Here is a 27,999-nt window from a genome sequence, read left to right as displayed (position 1 = left end):
ACGTTTCGGCTCACACTGAGTCTTTCTCAGTGTGAGCTGAAACGTTACCTGCCATGTGGGTCTAAATAAAAAATCACCTTTTTCACGTTTGAAATGGAGTGCTGCCTTCATTTTCATTTTTGTCTGTATATATATATATATATATATATATAAAATCAGAAAATATAGGCACGGATAGCAAAATACAAAAATGTGCGGCTTGTAACTTTTTGAGCACCAGAATAATCATTAACCTTACGAGCATTTTGTAAACATTATATACATAATTACTACAAAAGGTAAAAGTAAGACATCATCTATATATACTGTATGTAAACTGTGTGTATATATATATATATATATATATATATATATATATATATATATATATATACACACACACACAAACATACAGTATATATAAACGTATATTATTGCGATGCTTGTAACATTGTTAACTAATTGGATCATCATAAGGAACAATGTCTGCAGCTGGCTCTGTCTCTGTTATAGAGGGAAAATTGTCTAATTCTGTTGCTGGAGGGTAACACAGTATTTCATTTTCTTTTGTCCTTGGAGCTAAGAGCGTTGGATCATGTAGGCATAAAGGTTCTTCTACAACTGCCTGAAGGTTTTCTATGGTCATTCCCATTTCCTTGCTGTGTTCAGAAGGAGATTTCCTGTTGATGCGTTTATAAGATTTGTCTTTATTTTCCATTCCTTGTTCACTTTTCTGAAATCGCCCAAATAATGAAATGAAAAATCCAAATAACACAAATGCCATGAGACTTGGAATGAAAGCCAAGCACTTCACATTCAGACTTGCTCCAGTGAATCTGCTGTGTAAGAACATATCTCCATCGACATAACTTCGATTGGTATACGGGTCAGTATGGTTTGATCTCCATTCCCATGATAAAGTTGATTGATTGAGGTTCTGTAAGCTTTCAGAATCTTCAACCGTGTATATCTTCTGGCCAGGGCCTATGTATTGACCATATGCAGGGGGCTTGTAAAACATTTGATTCTTCCACATATTGAGATCAAGGATTAATACAAGGAATATAATGCCATAGTTAAACCATTTACCTACATGGAAGAACAAAAGGGAAATAATATATTAAACACCCACAAAAGTACGAAACACAATACTCTATAATAAAGATGAACTGGATAAGTTCTTGAAGGGTAATTACAGTATTAATAAAGAATAATTCTAGAATTGTCACTGCTGTGTCGCTCAGTTATGCTTACAATATGAGGAGCATTTGTGGAGGAGAGAGAGTGCATGGTGATTGATAGCTCTGCTGTCAAGTCCTTTTAAGCCATAGACCTGAGCTGGGAGATAACTGCACATATCTTAAAGCACTGGAAAGCATAATCAACACAGACAATAAACAATATTTATGGGCTAATGTGCTTTGTACAGTGTTCTTCGAGATTAATAGCATGAAAAAAAAAGACCTACAGGATAAAATTATCTACAGCTTTCCCTCTTTATCCAAGAAAAAGCTTGGACAACACGTGTATTGTACGGTAGCAGAGCATACAATACTTGATTTCCTTTGATTCTGTTGAAGTAAACTTATTATAAATAATTGTATCCAGTCTGGTACACAAAATACTTGAGTACATTTTTTTCTTTTTTTTAATGTCCACTAAATTTTATTTACAAAAACCCATGTAAATCCTTTAAAGGGAACCTGTCACCTCGTTTTTCACATATAAGTTGCGGCCACCGTCATTAGGGGCTTATCTACAGCATTCTGCAATGCTGTAGATAAGCCCCCAATGTACCCCAAAAGATAAGAAAAACAAGTTATATTATACTCACCCAGGGGAGGTCTGGGTCCGATGAGGGTCACAGGTCTGGGTCCGGTACCTCCCATCTTCATGCGATGACATCCTCTTCCTTGCTTCTGTCGCGGCTCCTGCGCAGACGTACTGATCTGCCCTGTTGAGGGCAGAGTAAAGTACTGCAGTGCGCAGGCGCTGGGCCTCTCTGATCTTTCCCGGCACCTGCGCATTGCAGTACTTTGCTCTGCCCTCAACAGGGCAGAGAATTACGCCAGCGCAGGATCCGCGACAGAAGCAAGGAAGAGGACATCATTGCAAGAAGATGGGAGGAGCCGGACCCTCGACACCCATCGGACCGGACCGCCATCGGGTGAGTATAATCTAACTTGTTTTTCTTATCTTTCAGGTTACATCAGGGGATTATCTACAGCATGACAGCATTACAGAATGCTGTAGATAAGCCCCTAATGGTGGCGGCAGCAGCTTGTATTCGAAAAATGAGGTGACAGGTTCCCTTTAAATGGAACCTGCCAGGACCTGTTATCTCACTAGCAAGCAACTATTGATGCATAGTGCAGGGGATAAAGTTCCTAAACATGTCCCTATATAACTTTCCTGCAGTATCTTAAAAAAGAAGTTTAATTGTGGCGTGTTGTGCAGTAATTAATGAAGACAAGGCCAGTACCAAATGAATATGACCAGAACATCTCTCTGCCTTCTGATGCCCTGTGATGCCATTTTTTCCTAGAGACATGATGCCAGTTAAGCAAGAGAGGAACCAGAAGGAGTTTATTAAAGAGGATCACATCTACTGATTTTAAGCAGTAATCAGTATGTAGCTTGCACGGTGTTTTCATTTTATAAGATAATCCAGGAACACAAAAAGGCACATGTGCATGCACATTTTTTAAAAATCTTACTCTACTTCATAGACCAATGTTATGTTGTAGATCTATTTTCATATTTTATTATTATAAATTCTCCATAAGTAAGTCTTTCAAGTGTGGGAGGAACCCGGAGAAAACCCACGTGAACACGGAGAACATAGAAACTGCAGTTTTCTCCGCATTACAACAATACCAGGATTATAACAATTCCCCAGGATACTTCTGAACGTGAAGATGCCGGGGCTTCCACCCTTTCCTTATCACTTGAATCAGCCTTCCTTCTGTTCCCTTCCCCCACCCAGGGAAGAGGGGAGCTGCCATGCACCGCAGTACACCAACCAGACGAGCAAGGGTAACTGAAAATACCAGGCATACAAATATTCACTCACATGTAACAGAAGAATGCATGTGGGAGTGGATGATGGGGAAAAACCAAAGTACGAGGAGGTAAGGGAATTATCACACTTACAAACCCAAGCAACAGTCACTAATAACTCCAAGCCATGCAGTATAAGCTAGCTCTGACAGGGGTTTCAATGAGGACCCAGGTTATATAGGGGAATAGTAGAATACCCGCAGCTTCGCTTGCTTAAAATATTTTAAATTGTTGTTTATAGTAGCTAAAGTAAAATTTTCAGTGTCACCCTGAAATTGACATTTTCAGTGATACGGTAATTTTTTTTTCCACTTTAAATTTGTATTATTTTGTCATTTTACTAATTTGTTAAGCTGCGAGTCACGTTGTTCACTTGTCTCAGCTCTTTGACACAATTTTGCTTTCTTAGCTTTTGGATGAACTTGCCCTATAGATGGTCGTTTTTTACCCGGCATTTTAAAAACAGTCCTTAGTATTTATGACCCTTTAGTATTCACCTGACACTGATAAGAGATGCAATAGGATGAATATTAAATACAGAGCAGCCCTCACACAGTATTACTATGACCTGAAGGAGCTCACATCTCAGTAATGAAAACTGCCTCACAAGCAGACTTGTCTAGTTGTCCATAGCAACCAATCAGAATTCAGCTTTCACTTTACCTCAACAGTTTCAGTGATGAAAGCTCCCTGTATAGTAAGCAATAATGGCAATCTTACTATGAGGCATTTTTTGCCTGACCAATATTGCTGCTCAGCAATGTTCGTCCGTGTGTGTAGGGTGCATCCATCTGAGTGTGTTTGCATGCGTGTGTGGTCCCTGCGTGTGTGTGTGGTGTGCATGTGATATTTATGGGTTGGTGTTGTGGTATTTGTGAGGTGGTGTTTGTGTTGTGTGTGTCTAGAGGTCTGGTGTTTGTGTGGTGTGTTGTGGCATTTGTGTGGTGTTGTGCTTGTGGGTTGGTGCATTTGTGTGGTGTTGTGCTTGTGGGTTGGTGTATGTGTGCTGTCTGTGTGATGTTTGTATGGTGTTTGTGAAATGTTTGTGTGTTGGTGTGGCCCCTTTAGCAGCGACTCTTTGGCGCCATCGCTATAATCCATCCCTGTCAGACACAACTGTTGCTTTCCCCTCAGCACTTTTACTTTCACCTTCACATTTCTCCATTATATGTATAGGGCTTAACTTCGGGGGCCCCAATCTCATGACAGGGGGACGTTAGCAAGATTTAACATGCGCAGTATTCTGCTCCTGTGGGTGGAGAAGGGGCGTGCCAAATTTCACCCAAATCGGGCAAGAACTGTGGATTTCTATAGAGCGGGCTACTACAGATTTTGAGTTTTTATATATATATATATATATATATATATATATATATATATAGATACAATGTCACAATTTTCTTCTAGAGTTACTTAAGTCTGATTCTTTATATGTTAGCTCTGTTGTACTGTGTCAGCTCTGCTGTACTATGTTAGATCTGCTGTACTGTGTTAGCTCTGCTGTACTGTGCTAGCTCTGATGTACTGTGTTAGCTCTGATGTACTGTGTTAGCTCTGCTGTACTGTGTTAGCTCTGCTGTACTGTGCTAGCTCTGATGTACTGTGCTAACTCTGATGTACTGTGTTAGCTCTGCTGTACTGTGCTAGCTCTGCTGTACTGTGCTAGCTCTGATGTACTGTACTGTTTTAGCTCTGATCTCACTGCAGAGCTGCCTGTGTCTATGAGAGCAAAGAGTCAATCATTACATGGGACACACTGCTAACACCCACTTATTTAAATTAGGCTCTGGAGGCAAATTTTAATGCAGAACAGTGTCCAACCTATAACTCTTAATAGCTCATTCCCATATATGAAAAATGTGGATTTCTGTGGAATTAGGCATTGGTTTTATGATATCAAGGCATTGTTTATTCAGTTTTCTATGAACTACAAACTCATATATGAGGGTTGATTCTACTGACAGATTGCCTTTAAATCTTTTTGAGCTTTTTTTCAGTCCAATGTTACATTGGAATCTTATTCTATTTTACAGCAAAAGCCATGGTCTGTAAACAGCTTACGACACAGTGAAGGGACTTCATTGTTAAAAGTTGTTAGTCAGAAGAAGGGTACAAAAAATTTTCAAAGACATTAGTTATGCCATGAAACACTTTGAAGACAGTGATCAAAAAGTGGCTTAAATTTGACATTACCTAGAATGAGACATCCCTCAAAAATTGGTGAATTGACAAAAAGAAAATTTACTTAGAGAGTTGCCAAAAGAGCTACCGTAACATTAACCCTCCGTCAGGAACAATATTTTTACTAACAAGTTAGGGAATAATGTGCCTGTCAGGCGCAGGCTAGAAAAATACCTATAATATCTAATTTTTGCAATTTCAGCGCTCTAAAAGAGATCAGTGACCTTCAAAGGGATGTAATAAAAGAGACTACATATAATCAGGTGCAAAAAAACACCATTTACTTAACATAAAAGTAATAACTCTGAAATACAAACATTTCATAACTCCCGCCAAATAGCCCCCAGTTTGACGCTGACAAATAACTCTATAAAGAAAATTTAGGGAAAGAAACTTAATTTTAAGGTACCTAAAGTAGTATTACACACATATTCATTCAGAATTAGATCTTGAAGTTTCCCCAGAAAAAACACATTTGCAGAGCAAAGAGCAAGAATCATTTTTGCATGTGTCAGGCAGATTGCATTATGACATTTGTGACATTCAAAATTAGAAAGCCTTCTGTTTCCGCTTTCCATGGTGCAGGTGGTGCATCTCCTTTTGGGAGGTGGTGCAGGTGGTGGATTTTCACTATCATCTTCTGGGCGGAATCTTTTGAGCTGGACTTGAAGGCGAGAGGAGATACCGAGTTTTCATACTTCTCCTGGGTAGCTCTCCAAGCACTAGTTCATGGGCCAATTTTTTCAGATAGACTCGTCTACGGAGTGGTTCAAGCTGGTTTTCAAGGTAAAAGACTTGTGAATTTATACCACCCAAATTCAACATAGTGAAAAATATGACCATTGGCCAGCGCTTGGTGTTTCTGCTGACGCTGAAAGTTGAGCACATCTGATCAGCTGTATCAACACCCCCTTTGGTTATATTATAAAATGTAATTATCTCCGGGTTTTTTTGTGCCTCAGACCCACTATCGATGGCACCATCATTATGAAGTGTTGAGAGAAGAAGTACATTTTTTTTTTTGCGTGGTACATAGGAAACCAAAACCTTTCTATTATGGAATGCAAACATACTGCTGTGCCTTTCACACTTACAAACTGTGTAGGCAATTCTTTTTTATTTTTTCTTACAGTTCCGACATATGAAAGCTTCTGCATTTTCAGATAATCAATGAGATCACAATTTGAAAACCAATTGTCAGCTGTTATATTGCGACCCGATCCAAATAAGTGCTCAGCCATTCTTTTTACAACATCACTGGGTTTGTTGCTGACACAGTAAGGACCTTCTGGTTGTTTTCCTGCATAAATTTCAAGGTTGTAGGTGTAGGTCTTACTGGCATCAACAAGGGCATAAATTTTTATTCCGTATTTGCTATGCTTTGATGGAATGTACTGACGAAACGCACATCTACCACGAAAACCAGGGAGCATTTTGTCAATAGTGAGATTCGCCCCAGGGCAATAGCTTTTCTTACAGTTTTCCACAAATTTTTGGAATAAATCGCGAATTGGAGCAAGTTGGTCATATGTTTTACGTTCGGTTCGGGTAGTTCTGTCGTCAAACCGAAGGCAACGAATTAGAACCTTGAATCTTTTTAGAGACATAACAAGGCCAAATTTTTCAATTCAATCACCATCTTTACTCCAAACTTCCTCCAAACTTTGTCGATTTGCCCTATAAGCTCCTGCAAGGTATAACTATCCAAAAAAAGCATGCAGTTCTATTTCATCTGTGGACTTGATGATTCTGTTGCAGATGAACTTGTCCTTTATAATGTCTATATATTGGTTTGTGTGTGACAATAGAGTCCAGAATGTCATCTGTGAAAAAACTATTTCAGGATTCAGCTGCAGCTTTTGCATTACTTGCTGTTCCTATTAAAGTGTGACGCGTTCGGGAACAATGAGCCTGAGAAGCAGCACAGTTATATCTGCCCTCCTGAAGCTCTGCAACCCAACTGTGGTATTAGGTTTCACACAGCAGCTATAGCCAGGAAGCTACCTGGAGGGAGGGGATTTCATAACAATCTGGTGAGGAGGGAGAAATGAAATTAAAAGAGAAGCACCTGTCAGGCAAATTAGTCCCGTCCGAGGAGCTACACAAACTTCTGGCAAGCACTGGTTGTGTACTGCATGTGACAACAATCTCCCACAATCTTTATATGTTTGGGATGACATCGAAGGTGGAAAAACTTCTGACAATTTTTTTATATGACTTTATCTGTGGTTTGAGAATTTTGAAAATTATATATCAGTCCAGAAAGAGAAAGAAGCAGATTTCTGTAAGATATATTACAAAGTTTGTTGTTTTCATGTGCACTAATGTATTATGAAATAAGAATCAAACTGATGGTTACTTTTTCAGAATAAACATATCATCCTTTAACCAACAACATACCTGTTATATGTATGTGGTATTCTTCTTTTAATATCCTTTGACAGTATGGTACTCTGAACTGCATGTGAGCAGTAGGCAGACCAGGGAGATTAACATCCACATCACCCATGAAGTGAGGAAATTCCCAGTCCTGAAAGAATAATTCAGTTTGAAATCACATATAGGAAACTACTGATGGATTATAACATACCGTAAAACAGATTTTTCATATTATAATTATGTATCTTATTATTTTTATGCTATTTTAAATCAGTCCATGCCAAATATCCATAAAACAAATTAATTGTTTTAGTTCAGGTTCAAATGGAATTGTCTTAAAATAGATCCTGAAGTCTTATCACTGTCAAAACATTTTTCCATTGGATCTATACAGGTAGCCAGACTAACTCTGCTTCTGTCGTGTATTGCCTGTTAATGATAAACGGGGAGGGACAAAGACAGGGGTATAACATAAAACCATCAATAACATTTAGGCTGGGGTCACACTGCGTTATGGCAGTCCGTCAAAGCCACCATAAGACCCCCATTATGTGGCGCATCGCAACGTATGCCGTAAAGCGGCATACGTTCATGACGTGCCATTAATCACTGACGGAGCCTCGGACGCGGCTTACAGCCCCTGAGGCTCCGTCACCGCTAGCACTGATGAAGCATCAGCACTAGCGGTATAGCATAACGCATATCGCGTTATGCTATAGCGTTAATGCAGCCCGTCAAGGCTATGCGTTGAACGGGCTGTGTTTTCGCTATGTGAACCCTGCCTTAGGTTTTGGCCATATGGTCATATCGTTCACCTACAGCCCCAACACCATACGAATGTAACATCCTTACGTTCTAACTATCTTATCTCATATTGTGTCATTAAAGGAGTTGTCCAGGACCTTTTTATTTTTTTAACATAGGCCTAAAAACTAACAAAGGCAACTACATATCTGTTCTACCTGATGCCGGCTCCGAGAAGTCACAACCACTCCTGCCTGCGATTGAGTTGCTCCACAATGACAGAGCAGCTTTTTCTCTTCTGGGCTGCTTTATCTATGGGCGTGCCAGCAGACGTCATGCTGAATGACAGCCGGCCTCAGAATTGCAGGTAGTGGCAGTCTTTAACCTGTCTTTACCCGAGTAGGTTGGTACAGGGCACAGCAGGCAGATAGTTAGCAACTGCCTACCTGTTAGTTCTTCAGTGGATAGTAAAAAAAAAAAAAATTAATAGTCCTGGATATCCTGTTTAAGTCTAGGGTTACAAGTACAGCAACATTTTATCTAATTATTTCCTATGGTGTCGCATTATAGAACACCAGTCTGGTATTTTTGATAAAAAAAGGTATTACTAAAAATTCTGTTATTTGAATGCACTTTTTGCTTTTTATTTACTTAGTCACAGCAGGGATTTTGCTCATTTTTTTCTCAGGTAGGTTTTATATGTTTTGTGGCCAATTTGAACATGTGTTTATGTTCAGCATGTGTACTAACTCAAGTCAAGCTCAATTTTCGTGCAGAAACATTGTCTGATCATATCCCTCATCTGAAAATCATTGAAAATCTGTGGCTAGACCTCAAAATAGCAATTGTGAGATAACGCTCATTGAACGTGTTGGGGGACACTCACTTGGCAGCGGGATTAAGGCACACAGGAACGGTTTTCCACTTAAACAATCTCTTCAGCTTATTTACGCAGCATACACTGCATAAAGTATAGTCCATTTCATTACATAAACAGAACCTTCCAGGAGCTCTGTTCCACACGCTGACCTCTTGTCAGTCCCGGCTTCCAGGGGAACTGCCTTGCTGGGGTCACTGAGCCGCACACTGACTTGCTTGACAAGCTCCAAGCCGTCAGTTCCAGCCCCCCAGAAGGACGGTAGTTTCCCGAACTCAGACAGCCATCAAGGAATCGGCAGGCATATGTCCTCCTCCATGTGCTATCCAGGAAACCTGTCCCCTTTCAGGACCTTCCAACACAGAGACCATGTGACCAAACAACAGTCTCATTATATCCCATGAGACACACCCATTGATGGGATGTAGGTGGTTACCCAGACCCGCAAACCTGCACGTCCAGCCCACATAAACTAAGCAAGGCTCGTGGAACTACAGGTCCAAGAGCAACATTCCAGGCTTACAGCGCAGAGGACCTCCACCTGGGTGCCCAAACTTTTACATGCTACTGTACCATACACCAATTCATAAATACCAGCCTGATTTCAAAAAGACATGATTTGTCCATGGACTTACATGTTCTATTGCATATTCTGATCCTCAGGCCTAGTCACATTGAAACCTCAGTTTTATGCTGTGAGGTGACAACAGTCACAGCCAGTGTAGTCTTGTAAAGCCTCATTCCCACTTGTGCATAAATACTCAGTCCCATTCTCATCCAGGAGAGTGGGATGATTTTTTCTCACTTGTCATCCGTGTGCAATCAGTTTTTTTTTACTCAGCAGCTATTACGGTAATCTTTTACAGCGCTATTTACAGTTTCCTATAATACAAAATTGTAATATATCCGTAAAAAATCACATGCCACTCTGATGGTCCGTATGGCATGCAATTTTTTTCTTTCACATCCATCGGATTTTGGAGTGAATACAGCTGAGAAAAAATATGCAGAGCTACACTGCCTCATTGAATAACATTGGTGCGAGTGCAATGCGATTTAGTTTCTCTCATTGCAGTCGCCGAGTATATACGCAATTGGGGACGAGGTCTAATGCTGTGTCTCATGTACTTCAAAGTTTTATGTCCAGTCACTCATTGATGATATTCTGTATACCACTATTGTTACATATGACTTTCTGGCCATCTTGAACCAGTATGTCCATTCAGGTCTGCATTCTTCATTTTAAAAGATTTTTTTACATGTATAAGTAATGCTCAATAAATGCTTTAATTTTAGGCTATCAAAAAGGTTTCAGAATCCGTATTACAGCAGCAATTCCCAGTAGAAATTTAGGTTTTATGACTTTAACAGTATAATAGGGATTTATAATACTGTCAGTCCAAGTCATAGACTCGGAATGAGGCCACAGTCACACTCTCAGTATTTGGTCAGTATTTTCCATCAGTATTTGTAAGCCAAAACCAGGAGTGGAGAAATCAGAGGAAAAGTATAATAGAAACAAGTCACCACGTCTGCATTTATCACCCACTCCTGGTCTCTCTTACATGTACTGACCAAATAGTGAACATGTAATCTTAGGCTGGTATTCTCCGACATAACATGAATATTAAAATGTGCCTGAGTGAGGCCTAAATTTAGAGTTAGTTCTGCAGTCTCTCAGATCAATCCATTTGGAACAAATAACCATTTGATAACCAAGATATTGGCCCTGATTACATTTTTTTAAAGTTTGTATTTTTGGGGTTAGGGCAGAGACACACTGTGAGAATCGCATCGTAAAAAAACTCGCACTGGCTGTCGGCTCTCCTGACCTGAGCTTGACAGCTGCATAGTAATCCATCATGCTGTCATGCTCAGGTCAGGAGAGATGGCCGCCAGTCCGTGCAGAGCAATGCGATTATCACACGAGAAATAAGGCAGTGTGTCTCTGCCCTTAGCACAACAATGTTGCCCTTTTTTTCTTTCAATGTTTAGATGTTATTGGTTAACTTATCATTTGTGATTTTTTTCAAATGATGCAACATTTCTGCATAATGGTACCCTAACGGGATGCAAAATCTGTGTAATATTTTTGTTTTGTGCAGTTGAAGACTTAGACTACGTTCACACTTTCAGTATTTGGTCAGTATTTCACATCAGTATCTGTAAGTCAAAACCAGGAGTGGGTGATAAATACAGAAGGGGTGACGTGTTTCTATTATTCTTTTCCTCTGATTGTGTAAGGGGAGGCCAGGACTATAGTCGTAGCCAGAGACACTGAAGCATCTGTGTCCCAACCTTCCCTCACAGAAAACTGTAATCCACTGCTCAGCATACCTGCATCTTCAAGTTCGGGTCTCCCTGGGCACTTCCCAAGCGGCGATGACCCTTCTCCAAGGCGACCCCCAGTAATGGAGACACAGTCCAGGATAATTTGAACATTTTCTTTTCTTATGACTTCACACATTATATCCACAGTTGGCACATCATGGGATACACATTCAACTTCACTTGTTTCCTCAGCTCTCCCTACTGCGCTGACACTTCCATAGGGCACACGTCCGGACCGGACTGTCTTAGACTGCTTCCCAGTTTCTTCCTGGCCTAACCTTGCCACTATGAGAATTCTTTCTGCCTGTTTCGCCCCAGACATGAAATCATCCACCACCCAGTTTGGTTGCCTCTGGAAAAGCATCCGACCATTCTGTATCATTTCCTGCAAAGCCTCAACTTCCTTCTGTTCCTCACTCCAACCGACTCCTGCCCTAAAGGCATCCGCCCAGGCTATGAGTCACCAAATCTTCTTTTTACTGCACTGGCCCACTGCAATAATGCCCAGTGGCTGTGGATAACGTGGGCTGTAACTGCTTAACACTGCATGGCTCCCGAGACATCATGGGCCTATAGCCCATGTGGACATCGGGTACCCTGGCCCCATCTGACTAACTTCCCTTCTTCTCTAACCTTAACTCCTGGCAGCCCCTCCTGCACTTAACCCTATCCTACCTACTAACTGTTCTGTATACTAGAGTGCCCTCCTCTAGTGTCTAAACAAGAGCACTATGTTTTCCCTATACTGTACATGAAATGCAGTAATCACTATCACAACTATGTGCAAGTAGGAACAATAAAACGTGTAGACAAGGCAATGGTAATACCCAGAAGGAGTAGTAGTACCATATCATACATGAGGTAGTACATGTAAACATGTAGCAATACCAGTTAGCAAAAAGTCATAAATACAACAATAAACATTTTTAACTTAACCCCTTTACAATTGTTCCACTCCTGGGTTTGGCTTCCAAATGCTGATGCAAAATACTGACCAATTACTAACTGTGTGCACGTAGCATAATGCGCAACATTTTAAAACATATTGAAAGGGCCATGAAACATTTCACTATAAAAAGGAACAAAAAAGCAGAACAGCAAAACTCTTTTTTTTAACCTTTTTTATTTGTGCCAAATTGACCAAACATTGTAGACCGGGGTGTGGACTGACTCATTAAGTCAAGACTCAAACATTACGTAACAAATGTGATTCATGAATGGGGAGGCAATGTTTCTCTCACAGTCTGTCTTGACCGTTTTACTTGTGGTATTACTGCCACATGAATGGTTGATTAGGTACTTTGGTAATAGGCTCCTGTACAGATATGGAATGGGTCATTATGGCTTCTATTTTTTTTTTTTTAGGAATCATGAAGGCTATTTTCAAAATTTTAAAATTTATCAAATATTTTTCACAATTTCAGTTCAAAAAAAAAAAAGAAAAGAAGAGAGAAAAATAACTTCAAAATGCAAATGATGAATAATGGCTAATGCTACTTTCACATTTTGTTTTGACCACGTTTTTACTTGTCGTGTTACTGCCACTTGATCGATTAGATCTTCTAGTAATTGGCATTTGTACAATGTCATCATGGCTTCACTGTACAAATCATGAAGGATATTTTGCATCAGCTATGAGTCAACGCATTTGATAGGTCTGATATGACAATTTTACCATCACGTTTTTTGTTTCTATACTGAATAGACTACTGCAACATACAGTAGTTGACCTTCAAAAATCAATCAAAATGTGATAAAAAAACACAAGTGTGAACAGAAACCTCTTTCTGAATATCTCTCACTTGGTGTATGACATTTCTAAACTGACCTCGTTTCTATGAAAGCAGCAATAAGTTACAAGAATAAAGCCTACATTCTGTATTGATTCAGTTCGTACAAAACCATAAAAAGGTTTAGATTACTCAATTCTCTCGTATTTAGCCACAAGCCCAAAGGGGAATGGAAACTCATATGTCTCTGGTACAATTGTTCATAACACTACAGGAAAATATATCTAACATGAACCTAGTTCCCAATTTATTCAGGAGATAGGCTGGATACTGACCTTTGCTCACGTCGGGTTTACATTTCAGAGCGAATGCACTAACATGACATATCTACCGGCAACATAAAATTTCATTTACAATAAGCTGAGAAAACAATCCTCAATTTGTGATAATACAGAACAGATAAATATGATGCTAGAACAATCTACCAAGTATAAGCTGAATCTGTAGAGTCATTGGATCTATAAAATAAGATGAGAGACTGCGGTTTCAGTATTACAGCCTGGATTTCACGATCGGTACAATTCAAGACTAAAGTGTCTTAAATGAATTCTTGTTTCAGATTGCTGGGATTTTCAGAAATATTATTTTCGGTAATGTTCTACAAAAATGCTTTTCGAAAGTATCAGCCAAATAAAACCCACTGTTTCACTCCAGCGATCTGTCTCATAGAGCGTATGCCACGGGGAGCCAGAAGAATGCAGTGCGTAGTATCAGGGTTTTCTTGTCCTTGTATGTTCTTTATACACTTGGGGAGGTCTATTTCCTCACTATTTTATTTATAATTGTATGAGCATTTCTATTTAAGTATCTTTAAGACTCATTAGGGAAAACCGATTCCCCCCTAACCAGCATTTAATAAATATGCCAGCAAAAATGAAGGAACATTGTTGCATGACAGTGTAGAACAGTTCATCCCCTCTGGAGCTATCAGACAGCTGAGATGACATGTAAATGTAATAGTCAGTCTTCCAAATCTTCACTGTTCAGCCTGGAATGCTCCCAAGTGATACTGTTCTCCCTTACAGTATTTAACCCAGTGTGCACTCTATCCGTGCCTCAAAGCCCCCACCGGTCTTGTCAGGCACGGGGACTATGAGGCAAAGCTCTGTACAAAATAATTTGTTAACATTGGCTCAGGTTACTATGAGATTCCTGCTTAAAATTGCATCTGGTTTGATTTCATAAATCTAAAATATAGTTCACATTAAATAGCCTCAATACTATCTCATATCTAGAAGAAGCACAAAAAGAAAATTTGGGAAAAGCCTCGCCGTGTGGTAAATGTAGCATTGCTCCTTGGATCCAATACCATTGACCACCAGAGAAAATGGGCCACCAGAATGAGCAATGTTTTTTAACTGTCTGGACAACTTTTTTTTTTAACCATGTGAATTAACCCCTTAGTGACAGAGCCAATTTTGTACTTCATGACCAAGCCAATTTTTTACACTTCTGACCACTGTCACTTTATGAAGTGATAGCTCTGGAACGCTTCAACGGATCCCACTGATTCTGAGACTGTTTTTTCGTGACATTTTATTTCATGTTAGTGGCAAAATCTCTTCTATATGACATGCATTTATTTATGAAAAAATAGAAACTTAGCAATTTTCAAACTTTTAATTTTTGTGCCCTTAACCCCTTTCTGACATCAGATGTACTATCCCGTCCATGGGACCCGGGCCCCTATGCCCATGGACGGGATAGTACGTCTAGCGCGATCAACGACGCCCATGTGGTGAGCGCCGCTATTCGCGGCCGGGTGTCAGCTGATTATAACAGCTGACATCCGGCACAATGTGTCAGGGGGGTCACGGACCGCCCCCGACACGTTAACCCCTTGCACACCACGATCAAACATGATCACGGTGTACCGGGGGTTAAAAGGGAAGCATCGGCAGGGAGGGGGCTCCCTCCGTGCTTCCCTAAGCCCCCACAGCAGCGCAATGTGCAACGCTGCTGCGGGGGGCTCTTTCCCTGCAGGCCCCCGAATCCAAGATGGCGACAGGGGCCTTCGGGGGCCTGCAGGGAGCTGGCTTCCTTAGTGCCTGCAAAGCGCAGGCATGAGGAAGTCTGCAGTAGTGCCTGTGACAGATTGCTGATCTGTCACAGTGATCTGTGATGTGACAGATCAGCGATCTGTCACAGGACAGTGATGTCCCACCTGGGACTATGTAATAAAGTTAAAAAAAAATTTAAAAAAGTGTTAAAATAATTTTTTTAAAAATCGCCAAATAAATTAGAAAAAAAAAAAATATCCCCCCAATAAATCCATTTTTTTGAAATAATAAAAAAAAACAATAAAAGTACACATATTGGGTATCGCCGTGTCCGTAACGACCCGCCCTAAAAAACTGTCCCATTAGTTAACCCCTTTATAGAACCCCTTAAAAAATAAAATAAAAAAACAAGCAAAAAATAATGATTTATTATCATACCGCCAAACAAAAAGTGTAATAACGCACGATCAAAAAGACGCATATAAATATCCATGGTAAAGCTGAAAACGTCATCTTGTCCCGCAAAAACGAGTCACCATACAGCATCATCAGCGAAAAAATAAAAAAGTTATAGCTCGCAGAATAAAGCGATGCAAAAATAAATATTTTTTATATAAAATAGTTTTCATTGCATAAAACCACCAAATCATTAAAAAATGACCTAAATGAGGTATTGCTGTAAGCGTACTGACCCGAAGAATAAAACCACTTTATCAATTTTACTGCACGCGGAACGGTGTAAACGCCCCCCCAAAAGAAATTCATGGAACGCTGGTTTTTGTTCATTCTGCGTCCCAAAAATAGGAATAAAAAGCGATCAAAAAATGTTACGTGCCCAAAAATGGTACCAATAAAAACGTCAACTCATCCCGCAAAAAATAAGACCTCACATGACTCGGTGGATCAAAATATGGAAAAATTATAGCTCTCAATATGTGGTGATGCAAAAACTATTTTTACAATAAAAAGCGTCTTTTAGCGTGCGACAGCTGCCAAACATAAAAACCGCCATAAATAGTAAATCAAACCCCCCGTTATCACCCCCTTAGTTAGGGAAAAATAAAAAAATTAAAAAAATGTATGTATTTCCATTTTCCCATTAGGGTTAGGGTTAGGGCTAGGGTTAGGGCTAGGGTTAGGGCTGAGATTAGGGTTAGGGGTATGTTGGGGTTCGGGTTGGAGTTAGAATTGGGGGTTTCCACTGTTTGGGCACATCAGGGGCTCTCCAAATGCAACATGGCGTCTGATCTCAATTCCAGCCAATTCTGAGTTGAAAAAGTCAAATGGTGCTCCTTCCCTTCCAAGCTCTGCCATGCGCCCAAACAGTGTTTTACCCCCACATGTAGGGTAGCAGCCTACTCAGGACAAATTGCAAAACAACTTTTGAGGTCCAATTTCTCCTGGTACCCTTAGGAAAATAAAAAATTGGGGGCAAAAATATTTTTGTGGAAAAAAATGATTTTTTTATTTTCACGTCTGAGCGTTATAAACTTCTGTGAAGGACTTGGGGGTTCAAAGTGCTCACCACACATCTAGATAAGTTCCGTGGGGGGTCTAGTGTCCAAAATGGGGTCACTTGTGGGGAGTTTCAATAGTTTAGGTACATCAGGGGCTCTCCAAACGCACATGACACCCGCAGACCATTCCCTCAAAGTCTGCATTCCAAAACATCAATACTTCCCTTCCGAACCCCGACGTGTGTCCATACAGTAGTTTTCTCCCACATATGGGGTGTCAGTGTACTCAGGACAAATTGGACAACAATTTTTGGGGTTCAATTTCACCTGTAACCCTTGGGAAAATAAAAAAAATTGGGGACTAATTGATCATGTTTGTGGAAAAAATACGATTTTTTTATTTTCATGCCCTGGCATTATAAACTTCTGTGAAGCCCTTGGAGGTTCAAAGTGCTCACCTCACATCTAGATAAGTTCCTTAGGGGGTCTAGTTTCCAAAATGGGGTAATTTGTGGGGGGTTTCCACTGTTTAGGTATATTAGGGGCTCTCCAAAGGCAACATGACACCCGCAGACCATTCCATTAAAGTCTGCACTCCAAAACGTCACTACTTCCCTTCCGAGCCCCGACATGTGCCCATACAGTAGTTTTCTCCCACATATGGGGTATCAGCATACTCAGGACAAATTGGACAACAACTTTTGGGTCCAATTTCTCCTGGTACCCTTGGGAAAATAAAAAAATGGTGACTAAAAGATCATGTTTGTGGAAAAAATACGAATTTTTTATTTTCACGCCCGGGCGTTATAAACTTCTGTGAAGCCCTTGGGGGTTCAAAGTTCTCACCACACATCTAGATAAGTTCCTTAGGGGGTCTAGTTTCCAAAATGGTGTCATTTGTGGGGGTTTCCACTGTTTTGGTACATCAGGGGTTTTCCAATCGCGACATGGTGTCCGATCTCAATTCCAGCCAAAAACGTCAAATGGCGCTGTTTCCCTTCCGAGCTCTGCCATGCGCCCAAATAGTGGTTTACCCCCACATGTGGGGTATCAGCGTACTCAGGACAAATTGCACAATAACTTTTAGGGTCCTGTTACCCTTGGGAAAATAAAAATTGGGGTGAAAAGATCATTTTTGTGGAAAAAATATGATTTTTTAATTGTACCGCTGTACGTTATAAACTTATAAACTTCTGTGAAGCCCTTGTAGGTTCAAAGTTCTCACCACATATCTAGATAAGTTCCTTGGGGGGGTCTAGTTTCCAAAATGGTGTCACTTGTGGGGGATTTCCACTGTTTAGGTACATCAGGGACTCTCCAAACGTGACATGGCGTCTGATCTGCATTCCAGCCAATTTTGCATTGAAAAAGTCAAACGGCGCTCCTTCCATTCTAAGCTCTGCCATGCGCCGAAACAGTCGCTCCCCCCCACATATCAGGTATCAGCGTACTCAGGACAAATTGCACAATAATTCTTGCAGTCCAATTTCTCCTGTTACCCTTGGTAAAATAAAAAAATTGAACCTGAAGTATTTTTTTTGTGAAAAAAAGTTAGATCTTCATTTTTTTTAAATATTCAAAAAAATTCCTGTGACGCACCTAAAGGGTTAATAAACTTCTTGAATGTGGTTTTGAGCACCTTAAGGGGTGCAGTTTTTAGAATGGTGTCACTTTTGGGTATTTTCTATCATATAGACCCCTCAAAGTGGCTTCAAATGTGATGTGGTCCGTAAAGATATAATGGTGTTGCAAAAATGAGAAATCGCTGGTCAATTTTTAACCCTTATAACTTCCTAACAAAAAAAAATTTTGGTTCCAAAATTGTGCTGATGTAAAGTAAACATGTGGGAAATGTTAGTTATCAAGTTTTTTGTGTGCTGTATCTCTGTGATTTAAGGGCATAAAATTCAAATTTGGAAAATTGCAAAATGTTCAAAATTTTCGCCAAATTTACGTTTTTCTCACAAATAAACACAAGTTATTTGAATGAAATTTTACCACTATCATGAAGTACAATATGTCATGAGAAAACAATGTCAGAATCACCGGGATCCATGGAAGCGTTCCAGAGTTATGACCTCATAAAGGGACAATGGTCAGAATTGTAAAAATTGGCCCGGTCATGAACGTGCAAACCACCCTTGGGGGTGAAGGGATTAAATCAGAGAGTCATATCGCACAAAATAGATAATAAATAACATCTCCACATGTCTACCTTACATCAGCACAATTTTGTAAACAATTTTTTTTGTTAGGATGTTAAAAGGGTTAAAAGGTGACCAGCGATTTCAGATTTTTCCAACAAAATTTACAAAACCATTTTTTTAGGGATCACCTCACATTTGAAGTGAGTTTGGGGGTCAATATGACAAAAAATATCCGAAAGTGACACCATTCTAAAAACTCCACTCATCAACGTGCTCAAAACCACATTAAGGGTATGTGCACATGTTGCAGACTTGGCTGCGGATCCGCAGCGGATTTGTCCCTGCGGATCCACAGCAGTTTTCCATGCGGTGTACAGTACCATGTAAACCTATGGAAAACAAAAACCGCTGTGCACATGCTGTGGAAAATTCCGCGCAGAAATGCAGCGGTTTATTCTCCGCAGCATGTCAATTCTTTCTGTGGCTTCCGCAGCGTTTTTACACCTATTCCATTATAGGAATCTGAAGGTGTAAAAACGCAGGCAAAATCCGCACAAAATCTGCAGAAAATCTGCAGGAAATCCGTAGTAAATCCGCAGGTAAAACTCAGTTCATTTTACCTCCGGATTTTGCAGATTCTGTCCTGTACCTGGCTCTGTCCTGTACCCTTTGCCTACCCCTGCCTTGTGGCTCCGTGCCTCCGTGCACATGCCTGGTCACCTGTGCCTGCCTGGTGTGCCTCAGCCGGGCCGCCTCTAGCCGTGCTCGCCTGTGTGCCCCAGCCGTGCCCCGTCCAGTGCTATAGTGGTCTGGCTGCGTGGCCCCGCAGCGGTGCCGCCTCTAGTCGTGCCCGCTTGCAACTGCCATCGTTGGTACCACCTGCCGGTGCTCCCAGCCGTGGTCTCTGTGCTTCCTTCACTCACGTTGGTTCTCGCACTGTGCCTTTTCGTGCTACTCTTGCACAAAGCTTTTGTCTCTTTTGCTCTTCTCTGTTCCATAGTTTGCCTGCCGGATTCCATAACCTGCCGACCGCTGCCAGAGGTCCGGACCTAGATGACTGCGGACTGATGTCCGGAGCCAGATACCTGGACCCTGTCGTTCGATGCCAGCATTTGGCTTCCGATGCCACCGTACTCTGTGCCTCTCCCTGGCTTGCCCCTTGGCATGCGCAGGCCACCGTCCTGTGAACCTGACCCGTCCCTGGCATGCCCTTTGGCATGCGCAGGCCACCGTCCTGTGAACCTGACCCATCCCTGGAATGCCCCTTGGCATGCGCAGGTCTCTGTTCTGTGAACCAGATCCTGGCGTGTCCGTTGACACGCACCATGTCGCTAACTCTATCTTGTTTCCTTGCATGGAACCCTGGCTGACTTCTGGATGTCCGGATCCTGCCGATCATCCTCTGAGCTACAGACCCTGATGCCTTGGTTGATCATGGACTGTTGTCCGGAGTCCGATGTCCGCGTACCATCTGCACGTTCCATGCTTGGACCTCGGCGTGCCATTGCACACACCCTGTTCCACGAACTCTGTGTGTTCACGTTTGCTCCTGTTGCACCCTGAAGAGTTCCTCAAGTCTTTGACCTCGGCGTGCTCTTGCACGCACCTTGCCTTATGTTCTGTGTGTCCACGTTTTGCACCTGTGGTACCTGAAGTCTTCCTTAATTAAGTTTCTTTGAATTAACGACTCGTCTTGCCTTGTCTTGTTTCCCTGAGCCGGCCGTCTGGTCCAGCTGCCGTAGTGGCTCACCCCCTTGGTCTTGCCCCTGACACTCCCTGTATAGGGGGTGGTTCTCATTAGGTCAGCTCGCCCTAGGTGGGTGGGTGCCACGGCCCAGAGGGTCCACTCTCTCAAAGAAGAACGACTCACACTGGGCTTCCCGTGGCCTACTATTCGTTTGCGGATGTCTTCGACAAGAAAGAAGCTGAGACCCTTCCTCCGCATCGGGCCTACCGAGGCTAAAATAACATCACGGTCAAGAATAGGTATCCTCTACCACTTATCCCCGAACTGTTTGACCGCCTGCGTGGGGCCGGGATCTTTACTAAACTGGATCTACGGGGGGCCTACAATTTGGTCCGAATACGTGCCGGAGATGAGTGGAAGACCGCCTTCAACACGCGGGATGGCCATTACGAATATTTGGTCATGCCCTTTGGACTTTGTAACGCCCCAGCGGTCTTCCAAGAATTTGTTAACAACGTCTTCCGGGATCTTCTGTACTCGTGCCTCGTGGTGTATTTAGATGACATCCTAATCTTTTCACCAGACCTGTCCTCTCACAGGAGCAGAGTTCTGGTCTTGCAATGCCTGCGGGAGAATCAACTTTATGCCAAGATAGAGAAATGCCTGTTTGAACAGACATCCCTACCCTTCTTGGGGTATATTATCATGGACTCGGGGTTGCGAATGGGCCCAGAGAAATTGTCCGCGGTGCTCAAATGGCCGCGACCTGTCGGAGTGAAAGCCATTCAATGATTCTTGGGCTTCGCAAATTACTATAGGCCATTCGTCCCGCACTTCTCCGCTTTAACCAGGCATATTGTTGCCCTTACCTGGAAGGGAGCAAAACGACCATCTGGCCCTCGGAAGCTGAAGAAGCATTTCTCGCCCTGAAGCGGGCCTTTGCCACCGCTCCGGTTTTGCATCGGCCAGTGGTCGGCAAGCCCTTCGTCTTGGAGGTAGACGCATCTTCTACAGGGGCTGGGGCAATTCTTTCCCAAAAGACGTCTACTGGGCGCTTGGCTCTGAGTGGGTTCTTCTCAAAGTCATTTTCACCCGCAGAGTGTAACTACACGATTGGGGATCGAGAGTTGCTGGCCATAAAGATGGTGCTGGAGGAGTGGCGTTATCTCCTGGAAGGGGCAGTCCATCCCTTCACAATATTCACTGACCACAAAAACCTGGCCTACCTCCAGTCGGCTCAAAGACTCAACTCCAGACAAGCCAGGTGGTCATTGTTTTTCTCTCGCTTTGACTTTGAGTTCCACTTCCGACCCGGTGACAAAAATACCAAAGCAGATGCACTCTCCCAGTCCCTGCAGTCACCAGAAGTGGAGGAGGCTCCGTCGCATGTTATCGATCCTGCCCGGTTTATCACGGTAGCTCCTGTGAGTCTTCATTCCGTGCCGCCTGGCAAGACCCCCGTCCCGCAAGGCAAAAGGGTAGAAGTACTACGCTGGGGTCACTCCTCCAAGATCGCTGGACATGTTGGCATCAAGAAGACCCTTGTACTGGTTTCCCGTTATTACTGGTGGCCTTCTCTCCGCCAAGATGTGTTAGACTTCGTGGCCTCCTGCTCAATTTGCGCCAGGAACAAGGTACCTAGAAGCTTGTCCTCCGGTCTCCTTCAGCAGTTGCCTGTTCCCGAAGCTCCTTGGCAACACATCGCTATGGATTTTGTTACCGACTTACCCCGCTCTTCCGGATGCACGACTATTCTGGTAGTAGTTGATCGGTTTTCCAAAATGGCCCATTTTGTTCCGTTACCTGGCTTGCCCACGGCCCCTGAATTGGCTAAAATCTTCATTCATCAGATTTTCAGATTACATGGGCTTCCTCAGCGGATTGTGTCTGACCGCGGGGTACAGTTTACCTCCCACTTCTGGAGAGCACTCTGTAAACTCTTGGGCATATCTCTGGATTTCTCTTCTGCTTATCACCCACAGACCAACGGGCAAGTCGAACGGGTCAACCAAGTCTTGACCTCCTACCTGCGGAAATTCTCTAACGCCCATCAAGACAATTGGGTCGATCTTCCGTGGGCAGAGTTTGCCCATAACAATCATTCCAATGAATCCACCACCAAGTCTCCGTTTTTTGTGGTCTCCGGTCAGAACCCAGGTGTACCTCTTCCAGTATCTTCATCCTCTGGCGTACCCGCCACCGATGCCCTCTCCCAAGAGTTTTCCCAAGTCTGGAGGAAAACCAAGGAGGCTCTCATACATGCCACGGTCCGGATGAAAAGACATGCCGACAAGAGGCGGAGGGATCTCCCACCATACCATCCAGGAGACAAAGTCTGGCTGTCGACCAAGCACATCCGCTTGAAAATCCCTTCTTATAAGCTGGGTCCCCGGTACATCGGCCCCTTCGAGATTCTTGGATGCATCAACAATACGGCCTATAAATTGAGGCTGCCTGCTTCACTCCGGGTCCATAACGCCTTCCATGTCTCGCTCCTGAAACCGGTCATCCTCAATCAGTTCTGCCCTGCGCCTCCTGTTGCTCCTCAGCCAGTAGGGGCCGATGACGTCTTTGAAGTTAGAGATATTTTGGCCATGAAAAAGGTTAGGGGAAAGACCTTTTTTCTCATCAATTGGATAGGGTTCGGTCCTGAGGAGAGGTCTTGGGAACCGCGAGAGACCACGCATCATGGACAGATTCTTGGCCAATCACAGAAGGAGGAGACGTAAAGGGGGGGTAATGTCACGCTGGCGCCGCCAGTCAGGTCAGTACCGGCGCCGCCTGTCAGGTCGGGGCCGGCGTCACCTGTCATGCCGGGTCCTGCTCTCCCTGCTCCCGCTCCCTGGGTCCCCCCTCGGCTCACCGCTCAGGCCGCCGCGCGGCACCCCCGGTCTCCCATCCTGCAGCCCAGCACGAGGGTTCCTCCTCTGCTCCTGTTCCAGGCATGCGCCTTAGGCCACGGCACGCACTCTTCCCTTCACTTAACCCCTTCTGCACCATCCCTGTGGAGCGATCACCAATCAAGCTCCAGCACAGGGTATATCAGGCGGCTCCCTCCCTCATGGAGGCGCCTGATTATCGTGTGCCTTCCTAAATGGTACTCTGGCCCCGTCTGGTCGCTCCTGACTCTGGTCGCTCCTGAGCCGCCCCTCTTGGTATCAGCTGTCGCGGTATTCGACTCCTTCAGGCCTGCTCCTAACGGTCCCTGTATAGGGATCGGCACTACCTGGCCAGCTCGCCCCAGGGATCCCGGTACTGCGACCCAGAGGGTCCACTCTTGCTACTCCTTACAGTAAATTAGGTCAACTTTAGTCACAGTCCTATTTGAATTGTTCGTTTTTCACCAAAATTTATATTTCTCAAGATACAATCTATTTTCTCAGTTAAATTCATTAAAAAAACTCAGGTTGCACAAGGAAAAAACACTATGTAATGAGATATAACCTAAGCTGGCATGTTGACTATTTACATGCATTACTTACACTGTTCCAAATCTGATAAGGAACTGCATAATTAAATCTTTCAGTCAAGCTTTATTTTCTTTGGCTACGGCCACACTATCAGTATTTAGTCAGTATTTCACATCAGTATTTGTAAGCCAAAACCCAGAGTGAGTCAAACATGCAGAATTGGTGCACTTGTTTCTATTATACCATGTCCTCTGATTGTTCCTCACCTGGTTTTGGCTTACAAATGCTGAGAAAAAATACTGAACAAATACTGATAGTGTGGCCGCAGCCTTACACTGCTGCCAGCGTGTTTCATGTTCGGAGATTTCACAAAGTTTCCTGTGTTATAAATGTAAACCTCGCAGGCATGTTGTTCTCATACACTAAGAATTATTAAACATTATTAAAAAAGAAGCACACAGGATTCAATAGGGCTATTATCTTAATTCAGAAATGCAGATACTCAAGAAGATGCACACATGTATCAGTAAGCAAAATAAATCATCACAACAGTTATTTGCAGAGCTTGGTAGACTCCCTCCAACAAGCAAAATACATATTAAAATAGGAGGAATACAAAGAGTTCACCTAAAATTAAAACAGCATAAAAGTATGATATTGCAATTAAATTGTATCGTATATGGAAGCATTGTGGCTTATGTCAAGTAAATACATTTAAGGCCTTATTCACGCCCCCCGATGAAGCCCACGCGATCAGTGTGTCATCAGTGTTTTCCATTAGTGTGTCATCAGAGTCAGCATGTCCCTTTTTACCATCAGTGTGTCACCGTGTCCATTTTTACCATCAGTGTGTCAGCGTGTCCATTTTTACCGTCAGTGTGTCTGACTTTACAATCAGTGTGTCAGTGTGCTCATCTTTACCATCAGTGTGCCAGTGTGTCACTCTTTACCATTAGTGTGTCAGTGTGTCTGTCTTTACCATTAGTGTGTCAGTGTGTCTGTCTTTACCATCAGTGTGTCAGTGTGTCTGTCTTTACCATCAGTGTGTTCATCTTTACCATCAGTGTATCAGCGTGTCCATTTTTATCATCAGTGTGTCCGTCCTTATCATCAGTGTGTCAGTGTGTCCGTTTTTATCATCAGTGTGTCAGTGTGTTCGTCTTTACCAGGGGCGGGACTACCGCGGTCACAGCTGCGATGGGGCCCAGAGTGTTTAGGGGTCCGAATGGGGAGATGAAGCCGCTCACTGGCTGTGCAGCTCCTTGCTTTGAGTGGCTGCCAGGCTTCAATTGGCCTGACGCGATGGCTGCACACAGAACCGTGATGAGGTCACAGGAGGGGAGGAGTCAGGGGTCACATGATCAGGGGCCTCCGTGTGTGTGCAGGACTCTGCCGTGCTGGTTGTCATGGTGCTGGATGAAGGTAAGTTTATGTGTGGGATCAGGAGGGGTTTACAGGGTGGATGTAGTAGAGCCATGTGTGTATGAGGTGTATGGAGCGGAGCCATGTGTGTACGAGGTGTGCGGAGCGGAGCCACATGTGTACGAGGTGTATGGAGCGGAGCCGCGTGTGTATGAGGTGAGCGGAGCCGTGTGTGTACGAGGTGAGTGGAGCAGTGTATGTACGAGGTGAGCGGAGCTGTGTGTGTATGAGGTGAGCAGAGCCGTGTGTGTACGAGGTGTGCGGAGCGGAGCCGCATGTGTTCAAGGTGTACGGAACAGAGCTGTGTGTGTACAAGGTGTACAGAGCGGAGACATGTGTGTACAAAGTGTACGGAGCGGAGCCGCGTGTGTACAAGGTGAGCGGAGCAGTGTGTGTACGAGGTGAGCGGAGCCATGAGTGTACGAGGTGTGCGGAGCATAGCCATGTGTGTACAAGGTGTATGGAGCTGAGCCGGGTGTCTATGGGGTGTACTGAGCGGAGCCGTGTGTATACGAGGTAAGCAGAGCCTTGTGTGTACGGGGTGTACTGAGTGGAGCCGCGTGTGTACGACGTGTGAGGAGCCATATGTGTACGAGGTGTACAGAGTGGAACCACATGTGTACGAGGTGAGCGGAGCCGTGTGTGTACGAGGTGAGCGGAGCCATGTGTGTACGAGGTGTGCAGAGTGGAGCCATGTGTGTACAAGTTGTACGGAGCAGAGCCGTGTGTGTACAAGGTGTACGGAGCGGAGCCACGTGTGTATGAAGTGTACGGAGCGGAGCTGCGTGTGTACGAGGTGGACAGAGCAGAGCCGTGTGGGTACAAGGTGCACGGAGCAGAGACGTATGTGTACGAAGTATACAGAGTGGAGCCATGTGTGTACGAGGTTTACGGAGCAGAGCCATGTGTGCCCGATGTGTACGGAGCGGAGCCGTGTGTGTACGAGGTGTAAGGAGTGGAGCCCTGTGTGTACGAAGTGTACGGAGCGTAGGGCGTGTGTTCGAGGTGAGTGAAGCTGTGCGTGCACGAGGTGTACGGAGCGGATATGTGCGTGTATTTTGGCATGGGGGGCCCCATTTGAAAGTTCGCACCAGGGCCTATAACTTTGTAGTTACGCCACTGGTCTTTACCATCAGTGTGTCAGCATGTCCATTTTTACCATCTGTGTGTCCATTTTTAATATCAGTGTGTCAGCGTGTCCATTTTTACCATCAGTGTGTCAGTGTGTCCGTCTTTATCATCAGTGTGTCAGTGTGTCCATCTTTACCATCAGTGTGTCAGTCTTTATCATCAGTGTGTCCATTTTTACCATCAGTGTGTCAGTGTGTCCGTCTTTACCATCAGTGTGTCAGTGTGTCCGTCTTTTTCATCAGTGTGTCAGCCTTTCCATTTTTACTATCAGTGTGTCAGTGTGTCCCTCTTTATCATCAGTGTGTCAGTGTGTCCATCTTTACCATCAGTGTGTCAGTGTGTTCGTCTTTATCATCAGTGTGTCAGCGTGTCCATTTTTACCATCAATGTGTCAGTGTGTTCATCTTTACCATCAGTGTGTCAGTGTGTTCGTCTTTATCATCAGTGTGTCAGCGTGTCCATTTTTACCATCAATGTGTCAGTGTGTTCGTCTTTTTCATCAGTGTGTCAGTGTGTCCATCTTTACCATCAGTGTGTCAGTGTGTTCGTCTTTATCATCAGTGTGTCAGTGTATCCGGTCTTTATCATCAGTGTGTCAGTGTGTCCGTCTTTACCGTCAGTGTGTCAGTCTTTTTCATCAGTGTGTCAGCGTGTCCATTTTTACCATCAGTGTGTCAGCATGTCCATTTTTACCGTCAGTGTGTCAGTTTTTACCATCAGTGTGTTCGTCTTTATCATCAGTGTGTTCGTCTTTACCATTAGTGTTATCAGTGTTTTTCACAGCTAGATAAAGAAATAAATAAATGACAAAACTTCTTCTATTCATTGCAATGTTAAGGCCCCTTTACATTTAGCGATGCCCCAGCGATCCCGACAACGACACAACCCGGTCAGGATCGCTGGTGCATCGCTAAATGGTCGCTAGTGAGCTGCCAAACAGGCAGATCTCACCAGCGATGCAGCAGCGATACAGCGGTCGTTACTTACCTGTCACGCAGCAATGATGACGTCCTCCGCCCGCGTCCATGCGTCGCTCGTCGGCGCCAGCAGAAAGCCCAGCAGGAAGCAGCAGACGAGAAATGGACCTGCACGATCTTGTGCGATCAGCGATAACCAGCAGGGAGCCGGTCGGAGGTATCACATGTAGCGATATCGCTAGCAATATCGCTGCTGCGTCATAAAATCGGTGACGCTTTAGCGATATTGCTAGCGATATTGCTATGTGTAATGCCCCTTTTAAACACGGACAGCACAAGGACTGTACATTCATACCATCCGTGTGCTCTATGTTTTTTCACAGACCCATAGACTTGTTTTGGCCCTTTTCATCCATGCTGCTGGAAAAAACAGACATATCTCCGACACACAGTCCATGAAAAACACGGACATGTGAATAGCAGCATA

At 43.5% G+C, this 27,999-nt stretch overlaps 1 protein-coding gene and 1 long non-coding RNA gene across 3 annotated transcripts in view; one reads left to right on the top strand and one right to left on the bottom strand.

The window, feature by feature from the left end:
• Nucleotides 1–426: 426 nt before the first annotated feature.
• TMEM117 (transmembrane protein 117) overlaps nt 427–27,999 on the bottom strand; it is a 456,251-nt gene continuing 428,678 nt past the window's right edge. For both annotated transcript variants that reach the window (XM_073573233.1, XM_073573232.1), the window contains 2 exons: nt 7,621–7,750; nt 427–1,068 (listed from right to left, as the gene is read on the bottom strand). In XM_073573233.1, the coding sequence (XP_073429334.1) occupies nt 434–1,068; nt 7,621–7,750 (765 nt within the window). In that variant the 3' untranslated portion in view covers nt 427–433. The remainder of the gene's footprint in view (nt 1,069–7,620; nt 7,751–27,999) is intronic.
• Nucleotides 25,440–27,999, top strand: part of LOC141087620 (uncharacterized) — a 38,843-nt gene continuing 36,283 nt past the window's right edge. Inside the window, exon 1 of the long non-coding RNA XR_012231702.1 lies at nt 25,440–25,464. This is a non-coding gene — a long non-coding RNA (uncharacterized lncRNA). The remainder of the gene's footprint in view (nt 25,465–27,999) is intronic.

Source organism: Dendrobates tinctorius, unplaced genomic scaffold, assembly GCF_039654945.1.
Source record: "Dendrobates tinctorius isolate UK_male_01 unplaced genomic scaffold, ASM3965494v1 ptg000035l, whole genome shotgun sequence".
In the NCBI taxonomy this organism is placed as follows: domain Eukaryota; kingdom Metazoa; phylum Chordata; class Amphibia; order Anura; family Dendrobatidae; genus Dendrobates; species Dendrobates tinctorius.
Note: the sequence above shows the minus strand (reverse complement) of the source record. Positions and strands in the feature narration are given on the sequence as shown.